The following is a 21,086-nucleotide window of genomic DNA, read 5'->3' as shown; positions in this document are numbered from 1 at the left end:
TGATTCTGGTTATTTCTGTTATTTTGGTCTTCCTTTATTTAAATATTTGTAAAAATCAAATGAAGTCGATTATTAAAAAAATAAGCTAAGGTAAGTAATCTGAGCAAAAAGCGAATACAAACCTGTTCAGTCTTCTTGGCAATAAGGCCACCCATAATTTTGCTAAAATAGGAGGCTAGAAGTGAATTCAAAGGAGGCTCTTTTTCCAAAAATTCATATAGTTTTTCTAATAACCTAAAAAACCAAATAAAAAATAATCCAGAAATAATACACAAATCTCGACACAAATATTGCAAGTTTTAGAATTTACCTCTCATCTCCTGCAAGGCGTTCATTTATAGAAGGTACATCACATGAAAGTAATTCACTAGCAATATGGGAATATTTAAATCGTTCTTTCATCTCTTTTTCATCTGAAGGTTCAGTGGTAGTTAATAAAACTAATTCTGACATTATTTCTGGTTTAAGTAAGCTACAAATTAATATAAACTCTTAGACCCAAGATGAGTATCGAAATTACAACTTACAAATCAATTAAATTTTTATTTTGAGCTCTACATTCACTAATTATATCATCAGACTCCATTACCTCTTGCAGAGTAACATCCTACAAAACATTAAATTAAAGAAAAAGGTACATCCAATATAGTGGAGTAACTAGTCATAAGACCTAGAGGTACAATTTTGTCATATTCAATAAACACGGTACTTAAATGTAAACATTAAACTTGCTCACAACTATAATTGATTATCCAAATAAGTTTAAGGCAAATATCTTCACCGGCGTGAAGTTAGCAGCAAATTTTTGGTAGCCAAAAGTTTCAGCAGCCAATTGGATTTTGTGTGAAGTTTGCAGCTATTTTTTGGCGCCCAAAATTTGATGTCCAAATCTACTGCCTGAGATAAAATACAATGTATTTTTATCTTTTAAGGAGGTAGTATCACCCCAACCCCTTCGCACCCGTTTGGCGGGTATCTTATGCATAAATGCATTTTAATTAATAACGCATCTACTAAATTATCAGGAATAAATCGAGTTGTACAATAATATTAAGCACACATACATAGTCCCTATATAATAACAAATTTTTGTACGCCAAGGCAATTGCGCATATAGGTCTCCTGATGGACCCGTCACCGGGGGTTACCAGAGCCCAATGGCCTCCAGAAAAACCGATAAAGTATTTGAACCTGGCGCGCGTGAGTGCTGGGCACTCCCCGACCACATAGTCAACGGTTTGATCATCCTCCCAGCACCACCGGCATTCCCGGTTGTCCGCAATACCGATGGTATGGAGATGGCTTCTTAAGTGCTAGTGTCCGGTTAAAAGACCTGTCACTAGCCGAATTTCGCGTCTTTTTAGGCGTAGTAGATTTTTGGTGAGACAGGCAGAGGACCCACCTATGTGCACTTTGGCCTATTCTCATACCAGGGGACTCCATCTTCGGTGGGTTCACTTGTCCGGCAGACCTTAATTGAGGCGACCGCTACGCATTTGGCGATACCAATTATGGGTTCTGGCCCCATCGGCACATTCGCGCATCCCAGTCTGGCAAGAGAGTCCGCTTCCTCATTACCTGCATGGCCAGGTATCCAGACAAGCTGGATCCTGCAGCCAACCTGCACAGTGTTTCCAGGACTTTTATGCACTCTAGTACACGCTTGGAGCTTACCTTTACGGCCGTGATAGCTTTAATGCCAGCTCTGCTGTCCGGGCATATTGATACGACTGTATTGCGGTATCCGCAGCTTAGGATTTTCTGTCCGCATTTTAATATTTCGACCGAATACTTCGGCCTGGAAGACAGTGGCGTGCTCCCCCAGCGAGTATGCCCTACTGGTATGTGGGATCCCACCACAAAGCCCTGATCCAGCTCTGTTATTCATTCTGAAGCCATCTGTGTACCAGATGGTCCCCCTATTTAGCAGGTCTGTTGGAATGCTGCTACTCCTCTCTCCCTGCAATGTGCGTCACGAATCCCTCGCAGTCCACTGTCACTGGAGCCATGCAGTCACTGCTCATCAGAAGGAGAGGACATTCCTGTATGGCCCGTGACCAGATTTTTGCATGACCGGTCTCTCTAGCACGTACTTCGCCGAGGACGTATAGTTCGCAGTCCTTATTGCCTCAAATTACACAACGAGGTCCAGAGGCGGAAGGCTCAGCAGAGTCTCAAGCGCTCTAGTTGGCGCCATTCGCATGGAACCCGTTATACTGAAACATGCAAGGCGTTGGACTCTGTCCAGCTAAGCACGAATTTCTCCGTACATGGCCATCAAACGATAGCCCCGAATGTGAGAAGGAGTGTCACAATGCGCGAGTAAATCCAGTGGAGGATCTTAGGAGACAGACCCCAGGTATTGCCGAAAGCCCGCCTGCAGGCCCATACAGCGCAAGTGGCTTTCTTGATTTTGGTGTCTGCGTGATCGTACCAGGAGTGTTTGGAATCTAACTTCATTCCCAGAAATCGAACTGTCCTGGAGTAATGCAGCTGCACACCACCTAGAGGTATAACAGGGGGCGTGCCAAAGTTACGTGTCCTCGTGAGTAGTAGGAGCTTTGCTTTTTTGGGGTGTATTCTGAGACCCCCCGAGAGGCACCATGTATCCACCATACGCGGGGCTCTCATCAAGAACCCCGCATTGAGGCGGCGTCTTTCCCCGGGCAAAGGATTACCAGATCATCAGCGTAGGTCTGTGTGTATAGCCCAGCATTGTTTAAAAGATTTATCTTTAAACAATGCTGGCCTATACTCTCAATGCGGGGCTGTCGACTACTGGGCACCACACGGTAGATGACAGTACTCCTCCCTGCGGGCAGCCTCTAGCCGCCAACGTTTTGACAATCTCGCTGTGAAACTGGGCAGATACATGACGTTGCGAGAGCATGGCCTCTATCCAGCTAACCAAACAGGGTTCTGAGCCGCGGCTCTCGAGTGCTTAGCAGATTATTGCGAAAGGGGTGTTGTCAAATGCCCCTTCAATGTCTAGAAACGCACCCAGGCCTTGCCACTACCCAGAGCACCGTCCACCTTCCTCACGAGGTAATGTAAGGCCAGGCCCGTGGATTTGCGCGCCTGATAGGCGTATTGGTGCACATGCCGTGGTTTTTTGACCAGGATGTTTTCCTTAAGGTACCGATCAATCGAACACCCCTTACCGCCCGTCAGAGGGGTGGTTCACCCATATGAATTTATAGATAATATTTTTTTTCTATCAGAAAGAAATCGAGTTGCAAAATAACATTAAGCATACATAGCCCTTACCACCCGTCAGGGGGGTGGTTCACCTTTCAACTAAATTTTTTCAACTCAATTTTTTTCTAACAGAAAAAAATTGTTATTTATAAAATCATAAAGGTGAACCACCCCTCTGACAGGCAGTAAGGGGTAATGAATGCTATATGAAAATTTGTTATTAAAAAGGGAATATGTGTGCTTAATATTATTGTATAACTCGAGTTATTCCTGGTAAATTAGTAATGTGTTATTGATTAAAATCCATTTATGCATAAGATACTCACCAGATGGGTGCAAAGTGGTTGGGGTGGAACTACCACCGACCCTTTAAAGATAAAAAGACATTGTATTTTACCTCAGGCAGTAGGTTTGTACATAAAATTTTGGCTGCCAAAAATTGGCTGCTAACTTCACACTGGTAATATCTTAACAAGATTTACAGCCCTATAGATACACCCCTATATTTAACAGATATTTAAAACTATACATATATATTTTATAAAAAAGAGCTAAGTTACTTACTGCCTTTGCAAGTAGAGAATCAATTTGGGATGGCGGAGCATTGTTCTTCCAAAACATGGTTAACTAGACTGTAAATATGAAAAAAAAACATATTTTTTAATACCTAAATCTGAATCAAATAAATTACAGGAAGCAACATATTGTATTATTGCCATTAATATATTTAATTTTCATAGGGAAATCTAGTAACGAATTTTTTATAATCTTGGGATTAAAGTAAAAAAAAGTAATATGTATGCTCTGAAGATTTAATTCACAGAATCAGATAAATAATTAAAGACCTTCAAAACTCCTTTAAAAAGCACATAACTATGTTCGTTTTTAAGTGGGATATTGTTTTAAGACTAATTTGAATTCCTGCGAAATATTAACTAAAGAGGATTGGAATAGTCAGAAAAGAGATTTTTTTCAGTTAGTATTTCCAATAATAAATGACTTTAAATGTAAACCATTTTTTTTCATGCAGTAAAAGAAATAACTTTTATAACCAATAATGATCATCAAATTGAAGCCACAAAATCGTAGCACCTAACAATAATGCTTCAGTTAAATATAATTACCTTCAAATAGCATAATTTTAAATAGGTATGGCCTGCTTTAAAACTGTCTAATGAATCCATTAATGTCTTATATATTGAGCACCAAACCACTAACCCAGAGCAAGTGGCTGACTCAACAAGAGAAAAGTAGAGGATTTTTAAATTAAACACATATCTTAAGTTGGAGGAATTTGTACAAAAGTTTTCTTAATTTAGTAATTACATATCATAATGTGAATATTTAATCAGTTTAAATTATAAATGTTGAAATATCAAATTAAGTGTTATATGAAGTAAAATTACACATATATAAAAAACCTAAAACCAGAAATAAAAAAGTGAAACATGATGGCACAAAAAACCAAAACAATCAACAGCCAGTCACAGACCAACATTTCATTAACCAAGTAGAATGTATAACAGAGGAGAAAACTCTTTCTATGTTATGTTTAAGCGCCACTAAAAGTACCTGTTTTATGTCATTAGGCAGTTTATTATTAAAATGAATAGCCGGGTAATCATACCCTCACTAGGAACACTTCAACCTCCAACAATTGTTTTTGTTTCTAGTTTCATGGTTATGCACAGAATCATGTGTTTCATTAAGATTGATAGTAATTCATACACAGTGAAGTTTCCAAGATGTAGTGTGGCAATGTATTAGCTTCTATTACAAATTTGTGTCTTGAGGGAACAATTTTTCCTGACAAGTAGTGGCTTTTTAAATAACTGGCATTAACGCGGCCTAACGGAAACCAGCAAGATCTTCTCTTAATCCACTTAGGTAATTCTGAGCAGTCTCGTCCAAGTTGCAGTGATATCACCGACATGTGGGGAAAGTAGCATTTTTGGTTAATAAGAAGTACAGCAAATATATACAAAGCTATGAAAGCTATAGACCATTAGCGATAATAATAAGCAGGGTATGATTTAACTCCAAACCAGTTAAGCTTCATATCATCTAGATATATCTGCCAACAACTGATCGCTCACATGATGAAGTGAAATCTGTAAAAGCACAGAGGTGGCCTTACATGAATTTCAAAATGAAATTGCAGATGCTCTTAACAAGGGTGAGAAAATAAAGGCTCTAGTTATAGATTTTACCCAAACATTCAATAAATTTATTCATTCTTTCAGAATATTCTACTACATAAAATGCATCTGAATAAGGAAAACAACATTAGCATTGTTAAGATCTTATTTTCAAAATAGAAGACAGATAGTTAAAGTCAAGCAAGTCATGTCTGATAACTTAGTGAATGGTTCACAGATCTATCCTCATTCCTTTTTTTCTAAATTATGCAAATGATATCACTTATAGAGGTAAAGCCCATTTTATTTATTTATAAGAGAATGAACTGGTCCTTGACAATATTGTTTTCTTTTGAGCTATATAAGGTATTCTTTTCATCAAGACCTGAAATGCCAGTCTCATATTGAAAATTTTTAACAGTACTAAAGCACTTTTAGCATTAATAAGCAGTTTTTCTAATGTTTTCAAAAAGAAATCTTGTTTTAAGAGATAATGCATCATCAGACTTAAAGCTTAGTTTGTGAGTGTATATTTATGAAATAAGAACTTATTTTTTTGTAAAAAATTAATCATTTTTTTCGGACTCTACAGGTATACACTACTCATAAGAAGCACTAAGTCCTTACCAAAGAGTAGAAACGTATCATCCATTTTTCTCTAAGAGACCAAACGAAAACAAAAACAAAGGTAAGGACACAAAGTCACAGTCTCATTCAATCTATATAATTTCTTAAAAAAGCTTAAAAGCTACACGTGTTTCGCTCCTGTCGGAGCATCATCAGGCCTAGACCTACACAGATCACATTACAACTAACAACAAAAGAACTTTCTTTCTTTCTTTTGTTCTAGAGTAACTGACCACACTACACTTAGCCGCATTCAAGCCTAACCTGTTAACAGCGCACCATACCTCCAATGTATTTAGACAGTTCTGAAGAAAAACACAATCCTCCAAACCATATACATTTAAATATAGCTTCAAATCATCGGCAAAAGCCAGCTTATGACAAGTGAGTGACTCAATCAAGTCATTTATAAAAAAACTAAACAGGAGCGGACCCAGGTTCGAGCCCTGTGGCACACCCGACGTTACGTTAAAAAGTTTCGATTTAAAGCCCTCATATTCAACATATTGAGATCTACCAATCAAGTAGGAATGAAATAAATTAAGTAATCTCCCTGAAAAACCATACTGAGTTAATTTATGCAGCAAAATATAGTGATCTATCCGATCAAAGGCTTTTTGGAAGTCGGTATAAATAACATCGACTTGAGTATTAACATCAAGTGATTCACAGATGTGGCTAGACAGACAGGATAAGTTAGTAACACAAGATCGCCCCCGCTAAAAAATCCATGCTGGTCTACAGAGATGAGTTCTTTTGCGTGACTAAATAGCGACCGATTCAGGATAATTTCGAAAATTTTTGAGAAGTTACAGAGCAATGAGATTGGCCTGTAGTTCACGATTTGATCAGAGTCCCCAGCCTTTAAAATAGGTATTATTTTAGCAGTCTTCCAAATTTCAGGGATTTGTTCTGTTGACAGTATTAAGTTGAAAATGTAGGTCAGCAGATCAGCCAGGACACCAATGCAATCTTTAACCAAGAAGCTAGGCACACCGTCTACACCAGATGTTAACTTATTTTTGAGTTTTTTACTGGCCAAAATAATCTGGGAAGCATCAACGTTGGAAATGTCAAAGTATGGCACATTATCAGACGTCGACGAATGGTTAATGAAATTTGATTGTATAAATGCCTCACCAAAGAACAGTGCAAAAGCATCAACTTTGTCTTGTGGGTCTTTAATTACCACGTCATCGGGTAGCCTGATCATACCAGGAATCCTGGTGCCAGCCTTCTTAGAATCAATAAAATTCCAAAAGCTAGATGGGTCCAAAGAAATATTCCTTTCGGTGTTTGATATATACAACTTATATTCATTGCGTATTTGTAGTTTGATAAGGCGTCTAAGAGAATGGAATTTATTTTGAAAGAATGGAGAATTGTACATTTTAAAGTCCTTGAAAGCCTTTTCTTTCCTATAAATATTCCTAATCAATTCTCGAGAATAATAATTTGGAAATCTTCTTTTACGTTGCTGCTTAAGAGGAATGTGTGCGGCAAATATGCCATTCATATAGGGCTCCACATGCATCATTAACGTTAGAGGATAAATACACAGTAGACCAGTCAGCTTCAAGGATCGAGTCATAAAGGAGATGGAAGTTGGCCTTTCTAAAATTAAAAGAATGAGATAAGTTTTTATTAAGCTGAAAATTATGGACACGTTGGCCTGAGACGGTAAAATCAATTTCCAGTGCAGGGTGATGCAAATCCTCCAAGACAAAAGGCACGTCACTACGCGAAACAGTACAGGTGAAGTTAGATAAAACAAGATCCAATAGTCTGTTATTATAGTTTAGGATGTGATTACACTGAACAAGATTAAAAGTGTTAACAAAATTATTCACAGCAATAGACTTTTGACTAACATGATTACCTGTAGGTGAGTTAATAGAGAAATCAGACACGTTAAAAAGAAAGAAAGAAAGTTCTTTTGTTGTTAGTTGTAATGTGATCTGTGTAGGTCTAGGCCTGATGATGCTCCGACAGGAGCGAAACACATGTAGCTTTTAAGCTTTTTTAAGAAATTATATAGATTGGATGAGACCGTGACTTTGTGTCCTTACCTTTGTTTTTGCTTACCAAAGAGTCTTTTATCAAAAAAATATTATGTATAATCTCATGTCAAATTATGCTTTTTTGCCTTATATTAAACTAATGACTAGATATGGCTCAGATTTTTGCTTAAATCATTTTTTTATCAACACCAATAAAACAAATAAATTCTTTTATATTACATATTTTTATCACAGATCTTTACCCAATTGTGGTCAATATATTGGAACATAACACTTTTAACAAATAAACAAGATAAATATGCAGAAAGAGAAATTATTGACTTAGAATTAGGAATATGAAATTTTATAAACTAGGACTGGAAGGATGTTACAGAAATTCAAGATTCTGAAGACAGTATAAATATTTTTGTTAAGAAACTTCAAAAAATTATTAAAGCATGTGAAAAAATAAAAATATTTAGAAACACTAAAAAGAGGGTAAATAAATGGATAACAAGAGGCTTGATTACCTCAAACACAGAGACAAACTGGACAGGAACCTGCAAGGACATTAAAATCATTAACACTTATAAGTAAACTAAATTTACAAGACAGTTTTACCACTAATTAAAATTCTTTATTCTCTTGACATGTTTCTCTAAAGAATATTAAAACTTAAAAAGGAAAAGTACCAGAACACTTTAAAGACTCTGTAATAACTCCAATTTATAAAAAAAAAACAAAATTCAAAATTATTGATCAATTAGCCTAGTTAATAACCTAGCCAAAATATTTGAAAAAGCATTAAATGATAGACTAGTAAATCTTTTCAAGGAAGCTAAAATTTTATCTTTTAGACATTATGGTTTCTGTTATTTTTTTTTCGTTTTGAAATAGCAATTAATATATATTTCACATCAATATAAATTAGTTTTTTTTTAAGTTTATTTTTGTTAGATACTTGAGTAAAGTACTTCAAGCAGGTGGTTGTGATCGGGTGAAGGAATGGAGGTTAAGTAACCAAACAGCAATTTAAATTTATGTTTATATAGTTGTCTCTAAATATTAATCAATCTCAAAGAAATCAAAATTATATTGATTATTTAGATAACTTAAGTGCATAAAGATTTTTAGTCATCTAGGCATCTATTAAAAAACTGTGGCTAAGGTAAATTTAAGTTGAGAATTAAAAAAACAACATGTAAATTTTAATCATTTAATATATTTGTAATATAATGCCTGTAAATTTCTTTTCTGTTTAAGTGTCATAGATTATCAAAATATATTTATTTTTCTAAAGTCAATCAGTCTAAAGCAATATTGACTTTAACAGATTTGTTACCCCTTAGACAAGTTTTTTTTAAGATTTCACTAACTTAATGAGCACAAGTAGCAATGTTCTTTAATAGTTAAATTTAGTATAAAAGCAGGAACCATAATGGTGAGTTTATTATATGTTAATTAAGTGGTTTTATTATATCTTGACCTTTTTTTAAGTTAACAAACTGTATTCTTGTCATTGTACATAATGTACCTTGCACTGAGAGAATAACACAATTATTATTATTATTATTATTAATTTTGCAAAATCGTTGAGTCTTAAATTGCTCAAGCACGCAAAGACTATGATAAGCCCTTGGCTCATGTATTTTCTGTAGCTATGCAAAATAATATTTTCTAAGTAAATGTTAAAAAATGCTATGATTATATATATTTTAATATCCATAATGTAAAAAATTATATGAAAAAGATGATGGCTCATAAATGTTCTTAATTTATTCACTAAAATATTCAAAATTTTATAACAAAATAAAATCCCATATAATGCTAATGTTATGTAAAGACCAACATGGTATTGAAAACAAAATTAAAAAACCCAATACCCCCTTAAATCAGCAGTTTAAGAATCTTGATTTTATTGCTTAACACTAAAAAAGTTTCATTTCAACAAAGAAAACAAGAACTTAATGAGAGTTTAAAGTTTAGAGTTTTCAGGTAATGTAAACTATGATTATTAAAACTGTTTAAGGATGTTTAAAAATATTAAAGGGATAATGTAATGTAAACATAGTGCAATGAAAACTATTAAAATTTATTCATATTCTAACTATGCAATAAAACAAAAACAAATCTATTTTTGAGAGAAAAAAATTATTGATAATTGTAAGAATAAAAAGCACTTTATTTTTTTGTATGACTTGAATTATTTCATTTCCAATTTGACCTGAAACTGATATTTTAAAATAAAATATGTTTCTCAATATGCATTGATAATATAATAGATTAGAAATATAATAATAAAAATTTAATTGCTAATCCTAACTGATTCTTGCAAAAGTTAAAAAGTCCTTTCTGTAGGTTTCAGCATACATTTTTCAGCCAATAATGGTCTTATATTTCATAAAGTACCACTTAAGCTGAATGATAAAAAACATACTTACAGTTTAAAAAAGACTTTAACAAAAAACGTTTACAAATAATACTCCTCTATGGGTTAGGTTCATTTGCTTTGACCTCAGCTGCTCTGGTCAACTCCTTTAATAAATTGGACGATTTACAGCTATAATTTGGTGATAAACAGTATGAATTTTTAAACATATCACAGCTTCACAAGTGTTAACAAAAACCTCTGTCTAGAAATAAAAAAGCACTTAAAAATTCAAGGAAAAACTGCCTTCCTGATCTGAGTTTCTAAAAGCGATTCGCCATTTTCAGGGCTTTCGTTGTAAACGTCAGGTGTCAACTGCCAGTAAGCTGTCAAATTGACAATTTTAAGAGTGTTCCATGTCGTATGAATGATGGTCGGGACACACATGCCCGCAACGAGTCCGCACCGAGCACGCACCGTAGCACGGCCGTGTCTCGGTTGTGAATTGTCGTTCGTAATCATATGAAGTAGTCTTAACATGACCGCACCGTGCCCGTGCGCTGACTCCGCACCGAGTCCGCAACGAGCTAGAATAGTTTTGTTTAATTTTTAACGGTGACGGTGCGTTGTACGGTCTCGAACGAGCAATAAAATTTAGCTATTCAAAATGGAAATTGAAAGGTTAATAGAGGAAGTAAGGAAGTTTCTATCACTGTATGATTAAAAAAATGAAAAATATAGAAATACAGATTATAAAGACAGAGTGTGGAAGAAAATTTCTTTGGAATTGAACAAAAAAAGTGGGTCCAAATTTATAAAACATATTTTTAATAAATTTAATTCAAAAAATTGTTAAATAATTTGTAGTATATTAGGTAGATTTTGGCAACATCCGGTTGTCTAGATGAGCGAATTTGTTTTAGTAAGCGGCTATTATAATTTGTTCCAGTTGTAATTATTTTATACACCGTGAAATTGATTCTTTTTTCTAAAATGCATTACAGCCCATTTTACAAAAATCAAACGAGTATTGAGCTTGATATTTGAAGTGGTGTGTAAGATCAGGTATAAAAAAACGACCTAGAAAATGTTCTAATTCATATTTTAGGATAGGAAACATGCAGTTTTTTGAAAAGCTTTTATTTAACTTGCAATGTATGTATGTATGTATGTATGTACATATGTAACTAACTATGTATGTTCGGTGCAAATCTTGAAACTCAAATTTGACCAACTTCTAGTTGTCCGATTTTGGTGAAATTTGGAACATATACGGTTTTTGGTGAAATTTTATACATTTGCGGTTAGATAGAGTAGCCCCAGGCTAGATCTCGCCGCATTTTTGGATAATAACTTTTGTAACTATTTTCGTAATATAAAGGCATTTATTATTATTATTATTATTGTTATTATTATTATTATATACGTAATTCCGGAGACAATGAAATTTAGTACTATTTAGTACTAAAATTAACTAAGGTTGGTACTTCTATATCCATAAAAAAATATTAATTAATTTTTCGAAATAAAACTTCTTCAAGTTAACGTTTTTATTCAAAAATTTTAATTTGATTTTAACTTAATTAACTGGTAACGATAGTTGTATACGCAAATTCCAATTACTCAATATACTAGGTTTTTATTTAGTTTTTAAATTTACATAAAAAAAGGTTACGGGGCACACATATCCGTACCGAGACCACACCGTGCCCGCAGCGTAGCTCGGCCGTGTCTCGGTGCGTTATCTCCCAAAACACACATCTCCAACACACGGCCGCATCCCGCATCGCATTGGACGGTCATGACGCACTTTAAAGTATTCAGTTTGGATCGAAACTTAATTGGGTTGGTACATTAAATTTATTTCAAAGAAAAATGTTTTCGAAATTTGGTAATGATCAACAAATGCAGCATTCGCAATACGAGAACAACTAAATGATTTCTTTAGTTCTATAGAGGGCAGCGTAGATTGGCAGGAAAATACAGCCCTGGCAATTTAAATAATTTAATTTATGGATCATATTTGCCAGTTTTTTTAGATGTTGCATCTTTTTCGCTAAAATGTAGTAGATAAAATCTAGATCGTCTCAAATTCATGTTTTTTAGTAGTTATTTGGTTTCTTCGCCGTAAAAAAATTTTTTCTAAGACAAAAATCCCAAACAACTAATGTAGAATCTAGTGGTAAAAATATTGGTAATTAAACTTTGTAACCTTTTTTTATGTAAATTTAAAAACTAAATAAAAAGCTAGTATATTGAGTAATTGGAAGTTGCGTATACAACTATCGTTACCAGTTAATTAAGTTAAAATCAAATTAAAATTTTTGAATAAAAACGTTAACTTGAAGAAGTTTTATTTCGAAAAATTAATTAATATTTTTTTATGGATATAGAAGTACCAACCTTAGTTAATTTTAGTACTAAATTTCATTGTCTCCGGAATTACATATATAATAATAATAATAATAATAATAATAATAATAATAATAATAATAATAATAATAATAATAATAATAATAATAATAATAATAATAATAATAATAATAATAATAATAATAATAATAATAATAATAATAATAATAATAATAATAATAATAATAATAATAATAATAATAATAAATGCCTTTATATTACGAAAATAGTTACAAAAGTTATTATCCAAAAATGCGGCGAGATCTAGCCTGGGGCTACTCTATCTAACCGCAAATGTATCAAATTTCACCAAAAACCGTATATGCTCCAAATTTCACCAAAATCGGACAACTAGAAGTTGGTCAAATTTGAGTTTCAAGATTTGCACCGAACATACATAGTTAGTTACATATGTACATACATACATACATACATTGCAAGTTAAATAAAAGCTTTTCAAAAAACTGCATGTTTCCTATCCTAAAATATGAATTAGAACATTTTCTAGGTCGTTTTTTTACACCTGATCTTACACAGCACTTCAAATATCAAGCTCAATCTTCGTTTGATTTTTGTAAAATGGGCTGTAATGCATTTCAGAAAAAAGAATCAATTTCACGGTGTATAAAATAATTACATCTGGAACAAATTATAATAGCCGCTTACTAAAACAAATTCGCTCATCTAGACAACCGGATGTTGCCAAAATCTACCTAATATACTACAAATTATTTAACAATTTTTCGAATTAAATTTATTAAAAATATGTTTTATAAATTTGGACCCACTTTTTTTGTTCAATTCCAAAGAAATTTTCTTCCACACTCTGTCTTTATAATCTGTATTCCTATATTTTTCATTTTTTTAATCATACAGTGATAGAAACTTCCTTACTTCCCCTATTAACCTTTCAATTTCCATTTTGAATAGCTAAATTTTATTGCTCGTTCGAGACCGTACAACGCACCGTCACCGTTGAAAATTAAACAAAACTATTCTAGCTCGTTGCGGACTCGGTGCGGAGTCGGCGCACGGGCACGGTGCGGTCATGTTAAGACTACTTCATATGATTACGAACGACAATTCACAACCGAGACACGGCCGTGCTACGGTGCGTGCTCGGTGCGGACTCGTTGCGGGCATGTGTGTCCCGACCATAATTCGAACTTCATTCCGTATTTTTGGTCCGTTATTTAAACTTCGTGACTAGAGTTTAAATATTAAACCACAGATATAACTAGTTAACGCAACAGATAAATACTCCAATAGTAAAAATGCGGGCCCCGAAATGTCAGCCGGCTTTTTGAGCGGGCTGACCATCGAGGAATTACGCAGCCCTTGCTGTCAAGTTTAGGTGAAGCAGGCAGCAGACCGCAGTCCTGCAAAAACGACCTGGTGGTTCTAGATGTGAATATTTTAATTGTCGAAATTCACGAAGAAACTCTTCAATTAGAATGTTTAGGTTTCCAGTGAAAATAAAGGATTTATGCGATAAATGGATAATAAATTCTGATAATAAATTCTGATAAGTAAATTTTATAATTACTCTCGACATTACTTTATTAAGTTCTTTTTTGCACTAAACTAAATTGAATTAACGCCTTTACCATTTTATTTAACTTAATTTTTTTTCTATTAAACTTATTTTTAAATTTACCTTTACTTACGTTTTACTAAACTAAATAATAGTTAAAAGAAAAAATATAATGGTTAAGCAATAATAACAACTCAATTAACTCATGAGTACTTATAGAACCAGAAAATTTATTTTTTGACATTTCAAATTGTTCAACAGTTACCCCAATATTTTTTTAAATTTTAAATAGATTATTTTAGTATATTTTTAAAGAAGATATACCATTCCATAATTATTATGACATGCACGTCAATAGTTGACAGATTATTATTTAAAATAATTTAAAACGATAAATATAGTGGTGGCATGGATAAGCACGTTAACGCATCTGCCAATATACGATTAAATAACCATATAAAAATAGCTTTGATGCTGTTTTATTTTGTTTTGTTTGAAAACCTCTTCCAAAATCTATTGAACCACTCTTTGGCAATTACTTAATTTTTTTAGTAGCAACCAAATAAGAACAAAGACTTTTTAAAAGCAGCAATTCTGTCCCAATATTTTGATATATTTTTTCTCAAAAATCGGCCTAGAACTACCGTCCCAATACAAACCTCTAATTTAACAAATTTTGCAATACTAAATAAATAAAAAAAAGTTAATTTTTCAAATCAAATTGAGAGGCCAAATCAAATTGATATTGGCCCCATATTTATTTTTTGCATTTTTAAAACTGCTTTAATGTTTAACGTAATTTTTTTCTCAATATTAACAATCGAACAAAAAATGGAAAACAATAAAAAAAGCAAAAAGTTATCTTTTACTTGTCTTTTGGCTACCTTGAATCGCAAAAGTAAACAAATAATTTACTTTAATAATATTAGGATTTATAAATACAAAAATATTTTTTCTTTGCTTTATATAGGAAACGCTAAATTGGCTACATTTTCCGAAGAAACCCTACGCAATAAATAGCTTTGTATGGATCACTTCACGAGTGAGGATTTTCGTACATCCAAGCAGTTTTACCTGAAAAAAGATGCCGTTCCCAGAAACTATGCGCTTAATGAAACCAGTCCTATTGCTACTGACTGCCCAGATAGTCTAAAAGTGTTGACTCCAAAAAGAACATATGCAGAACTGGAAACATCACTACTCGATTTTAGTCCAAAAAGTTCTTTAACAAAACGAAGAAAACATAATAACAGTGTAGAATCCGAGTTTGTCAGCAATTTATGTTCGTTACCAGATAAAATTGTGACTCCAAGAAAATTAAAATTAAAAAGAAAAATTACACGTGTTACTAAAAAGAATAAGAATTTTAAAAAAATAATTTTTAGATTACACAGAAAAATACAAAAATCCAAACTTGCAATGTCCTCGCCCTTACCGCTTTTAAGTTTGTTATCTCCAGTAGTCAAAAACTTTTGTTGAAATGCAATTAAGAGGTAAGAAACGTGTGATTTGGAATCAAAAAGAAAGAGAATTTTGTTTATGTTTTTATTATAAATCTCCGTCCGCTTATTTATTTCTGAAAAAAAGGCATCATCTTACCAGCTATTTCAACAATTCAAAAGTGGATCGCGAAAAATCATTTTAAAACAGGCATTGATGCAGATATTCAAGTTTTTTTACAGCAAAAGGCCCAGGCAATGAAAAAAATGTCTTGTAGCATTTGATGAAATAATTCTGAAAGAAAATTTGGAATTTAATAAAAAAATAGATTTAATAGAGGGGTTTGAGGACTTGGGCTCTTTTGGTAGGACTCAAAATAAAGCCAACCACGCTCTCGTTTTTTCCATGAGAGGAATATATTCTTCCTGGAAATTTCCACTAGGATATTTTTTTTCAAAAAATGCAGTCTGTAAAGAAAACTTAAAAAATATTATTTTGTACGTTCTAACTATTCTAGACAAAATGAGCTTTTTACCACTGGCCACGGCTTATGATCAGGGTACCAATAATAGAGGCGCAATGAACCCAACAGTTGTTGGGTGTTACGGCAGAAAAGCCTTACTTTTATTTAAAAGAAAAAAAGATCATTTCTTTATATGATGTCCCTCATCTTTTCAAAAACGTCAGGAGTAACTGGCAGTCTTCAATAAGGTTTGAACTTTTAAATGAAAGTATCTGCTTTGATGTTATTAAAAAAATATACGAAATTGACAAAGCATCTCAATCAGCCAGAATGCTTCCAAAAATAACAGATAAGCATATAAATCCTGACGCCTTTAAAGAGATGTCCTGCAAATTGGTACTACAATTATTCTCAAATACTATGGCTGCAGCTGTAAAGACATCCGTTCAAAAATCTATAGTTGTTGAAAAAATTGGTACTAATACCTCAAATTTTATAATCATCATGAACAATTTATTTGATGCCCTTAATAGCAAACGATTATATACTAAAAATCCTTATAACTGTGGAGTGAGTTTTAAAAACTTATTAGTTATAGATGTTTTGTAAAAAGGTAAACAGGTTTTTGAATCCATAATAAAAGTTAGCAAGGTTTTAAATAAAAAAACACAATTAAAAGAAATATCCAAAAGTAAGCCACCATGTTTTAAAGGGTTAGTTCAAACTATAAATGCCATAGAAATCCTTTATGCAGACCAAAAAAAAGAAAATAATAATTTTTTCGACAAAGCGGTGGTTGGAATCTTAACCCAACGGCCAGATCTTTTCGATTATTTTTTAGAATTAAAAGTGTAACAGATTTACTAACTCCTTCAAAATTATCCAATTGTAAGAATGATGTCGACAAACAATTAATTTTAAATAATATCCCTAAAAAAGAGGCGCACCAAACGACATCGAAATATAATATTGAAATTTTAGATTCCGAAAAAATTAATGACATTCCAACAGTTAAAAGCAAAGAGCCCATTATCAAACACCTTGCTTTGGGAGAGTGTGCAAATTCATATTATGCCGGATACTTAGTTAAGAAAGTTTTGGAAAAATTTAATTGCAAAAATTATGCTTCTATTTTAAAATCTGATTCTTATTTAACCGATCCATCCCAAATATTTATACTAAATAAAAATTACGGTGGCCACGAAAACAACTATCTGATAAGTCCTTCTGCAGATATTACCAATGTTGTAGAAAAATGTATGTACATTTTTGCAAACGAGTTTAAAAAAATTAAGCATCAGGAATTTGTGGGTACCAAAATAAAAAACAAAATTTTAACTAAAAATATGAAGTGGTTGGGACCATCTGATCATAATTGTTACAAGCATAAGGTATTTTTGTTAACAAAACTTGTATATACTAATTTATATAAATTTTGTAAATGGAAGCGAAAAAATTTGCACAATAAAACCCAAAAAATTAAAAATTTAAAACATAAATAATAAATAAAAAACAATAAATTATACAGCGCATTTCAGGTTAAAAGCACAAACTCTAACGGCAACTATTAGGTCTTGCAAAAAGAAAAGAAATTTACATTAACCTAGGCTCAGAGATGGTTCGATTGAAAAGTACAGGGGTGTTAAAAGGGAAAACAATTTTAATTAGACAAAAAAAACGATACACTGATTTTTTTTCTAATTAAAAATTATTTCCGTAATCTCCAGTTATTTTCTAACAAAAATTACATTTTGGCTTTATTCTGCCAGCCAAACTGTTTTTGACTAAAAATAATAATTTATAATTTGCATTTCCCGGGGATTGCCACAACAAAAATGTAAATGCATATCCGTTCGGCGGTCATTTTTATACAAAACAAACTCATTAAGATTACGAAATAATGTTTATTTTTTAAAGGCATTTATGAATTATAATTTTTGTATCGTTTGTTTGTAAGTTCAATTAAAATATACACTTTTTCGCTACGCCGCGTATTTCCAAAAGAAACAATTTTCAGATCTACGTAGCTATACGAACTTTTTTTTTGCAACATCACCTTTTGCCGTTAAACATTGTGCCTCAAACCTTAAATCACCTTATACAATTTCATTTAATAATTTAATATAGTTCGGTGCCAATTACTGTTTCTATGACATATTATTAACCTATTGTATACTTTCTTTAGTATAATATTACACAAATCTTGTTTATTTTTTAAGTTATTATTCGATTTTTAGTTTTAAGTTAAAACCTTAATATATTTTTGATTATCTTTACACTATAATTTTGCAAGGGTTTTAAGTGTAGTTCTTAGCTTTAAAAATATTTTCATAACGCATGCCAAAGTAATAGTAAATAAAATGTTAGGTAGGTTAATAAATATAAAACAAAATTCGCTTTCTTTGATTCAGCATATCGTCCTTACGTCTTAATATAAAATGATCACTTACTTAAATTTTGAACACTTACTAAACCACCATGCTAAGAGATTTATTGTGCCTCTTCTGTTATTTTGCCCATAAGTTGGTATTAAATAGGTAGTAATTTATAGTTTTATATGTACTATAATGTGCTTTTATATACCTCCTATTCTAAGAAACTATACACGATATATAATTTTGTTTTTGTTTTGTAAATACTCCATGTACTTTATTAAAATATATACAAATGTTTTTCTTACACAGGCTTTTTGTATTAAAAGCGGATTTATTATAACATACGGCAACGCAGCGCCGAATTTCAGTATATTTTATTAGGCGCTCGAGTCTCGGTCAGGTGCGACCGTCGATTTACGGGGGGGACAAGCTTTGCTATTCGAATATTTATCTGTTGCGTTAGCTACTTATATCTGTGATTAAACTTAGTAGAGGTTTAAAGAGATTGTGCTAATACCTTAATATTACGACACTACGAAAGAACTGACATAAGGCTAGTAAATAAAATTTCCATCAAATTTTCTCCTAAATATCTTATATTAAATATAAAAACGTTAATTTTCTTTAAACAACGAAAAACCTAAAACTTATTACTAAGTAAACACACTCATTCCAGCAAGCACTCGAATAAAAATAAATTTTAAATTTAAATAAACACCAAGACAAAAGTAATTAACTAAATTAAACCCTTTGGCCTTAACCCGTTTGACTCTAAAACTATATTTTTCCGAATTTGTATATTTTTTTCTTAAAAACGGTCAATAGAAGGTCCCATAAGTCGAGAAAAAATCATGATTTTTTTTTCAAATTCCAGTTTTGGAAAAAACGGCGGTCCTTTTAAAAGGACGGTACGATAAAGGGCTACTATTAGAAAAATAAGTAAAGACTTAAAAATATGTTTATATATCCTTTAAAATGCTTAGCAAAATACTTTTTTGACTATTTTTAAACTAATTTGTATGATCCACAAAACAGTTTTTTGGGTGAAGACCAGCTTCACATTTTTACACAGCACATTTCCGCTGACTCTCGTGATATGTAACTAAATGATCTAGTCTATCGTAACGTGAGAATTGGAGTGCAGTTTTTGGCAATTTCGAAGGTCCTCTCTTAGTTGTTTTCCTGTACGTTTCGAGCAGCTGTGTCCCTAGGTCCCTTCTAAACTGAAGTTGGTCAAGAGTACCACCATTATTCCTATGGAGTTGCCACGAGTTTTATGAGGCCATGTCTACACAGTGGGAAAATAACGGAAAATACCACTTTTTACCTCGTACTGAAACTCTATATTGGCTTATGTTTTGGTCACTACGGTCTACACCTCCCATATTTTCGTTGTATGCCTTGATCAATTGAGGCTGATCTATATAAACATGCTTTTTTTCAGCCTTTGAAAATCGTTTGACCTTATTTACTGGCAAAACTGAAAATGCATTGGTGGCTAAAGTAACAACACTGTTGTCATTCCATTTGCATAATGTAATTATTGCGATTTCATTATCGGCAACACCCCATTCAAATGTACCTCGTGTCTTTTTCTCAGAATTGCCGCATTGCTAAATGGAGATTGTGGGATCCGGCTTTCACGTATAGTACCAGTTGCCTTGATGTTCCTCAATTTTAGCTCCTTTAGAAGTGACAAAGATGTGAAAAAATTGTCAAAGAATATGTGAAATGGCTGGTAAGGCATTTTCTGTAAAACATCTGCATATTAGAGAACAACTGAGGCTCCCAAACCCAGGTGTTTATATTTGTCCGGAATTGTTGTCGACGCACCTTGGTAGGGATCAAAATAAACAATGTATCCAAGGCGTAGGGTACCTACCCAAAATTTATAACCCCACCTTATAGGCTTGCCTCGAATAAATTGCTTACCGCTATGTCTCCCAAAATACGGTATAGTGGCCTCATCAAGGCTGTGATTCTCTTTAACTGGGGCATAATCAAAACATTTTTTATTTAGGCTCTTGAAAAGAGGACGCAGTTTAGAGTACACACCCCTATGAAGTAAACACCCCTATGAAGCAGTACATCTCGTCTGCAGTAACGTTACCGGGGCGTTTTTTTTTGCTGTGCATAAATATTGGTAAAATTGACAATTTCTCCTACCAAGTTCTCATCAAAGAACAGCCTGAAAATATTTCCAGGGGAACGATTGCTTTGTGCAGTTTGAACTGATTGCCATTGCATAAACGTAGACTCTAAATCTTTATTGAGAGTATAGTCAAACGTCTTTATGTGTTTAGGTCGCCTTTCAACAAAAGTGGACAGTGGTAGATCGTCATCACTGTCCCAGTCGTCTTCACCTTCTATGTCAAATTCAATTTCCGCCGGGGCCCTTAGTTGCACTCCGGGTAAATTATTTGGTACTACATCGTCTTCAGCCCCAGAATCTTCATCGGTATCGCAGTTTACGTTGGCATTTTCGGGTGGAAAAATTGTAATGCCTGTAGAAATGTCCGATGTAGAGTCAT

General features: G+C 33.0%; 1 protein-coding gene across 5 annotated transcripts in view; it reads right to left on the bottom strand.

The window, feature by feature from the left end:
* The window catches only part of LOC126748670 (serine/threonine-protein phosphatase 6 regulatory subunit 3), a 72,075-nt gene extending 61,366 nt beyond the window's left edge, over positions 1-10,709 (bottom strand). For 3 of the 5 annotated variants that reach the window (XM_050458081.1, XM_050458252.1, XM_050458415.1), the window contains exons 1-5: positions 10,405-10,708; positions 3,763-3,830; positions 528-607; positions 311-472; positions 123-234 (exon numbers count right to left, since the gene is read on the bottom strand). In XM_050458081.1, coding sequence (XP_050314038.1) covers positions 123-234; positions 311-472; positions 528-607; positions 3,763-3,819 — 411 coding nt within the window. In that variant the 5' untranslated portion in view covers positions 3,820-3,830; positions 10,405-10,708. Of the gene's footprint in view, positions 1-122; positions 235-310; positions 473-527; positions 608-3,762; positions 3,831-8,493; positions 8,524-10,404 lie in introns of all 5 variants that reach the window. The other 2 variants (XM_050458168.1, XM_050458331.1) reach the window with 2 other exon arrangements.
* Between the last annotated feature and the right edge of the window lie 10,377 nt (positions 10,710-21,086).

The sequence above is a fragment of the Anthonomus grandis genome, chromosome 1, assembly GCF_022605725.1.
Source record: "Anthonomus grandis grandis chromosome 1, icAntGran1.3, whole genome shotgun sequence".
Lineage (NCBI taxonomy): Eukaryota > Metazoa > Arthropoda > Insecta > Coleoptera > Curculionidae > Anthonomus > Anthonomus grandis.
Note: the sequence above shows the minus strand (reverse complement) of the source record. Positions and strands in the feature narration are given on the sequence as shown.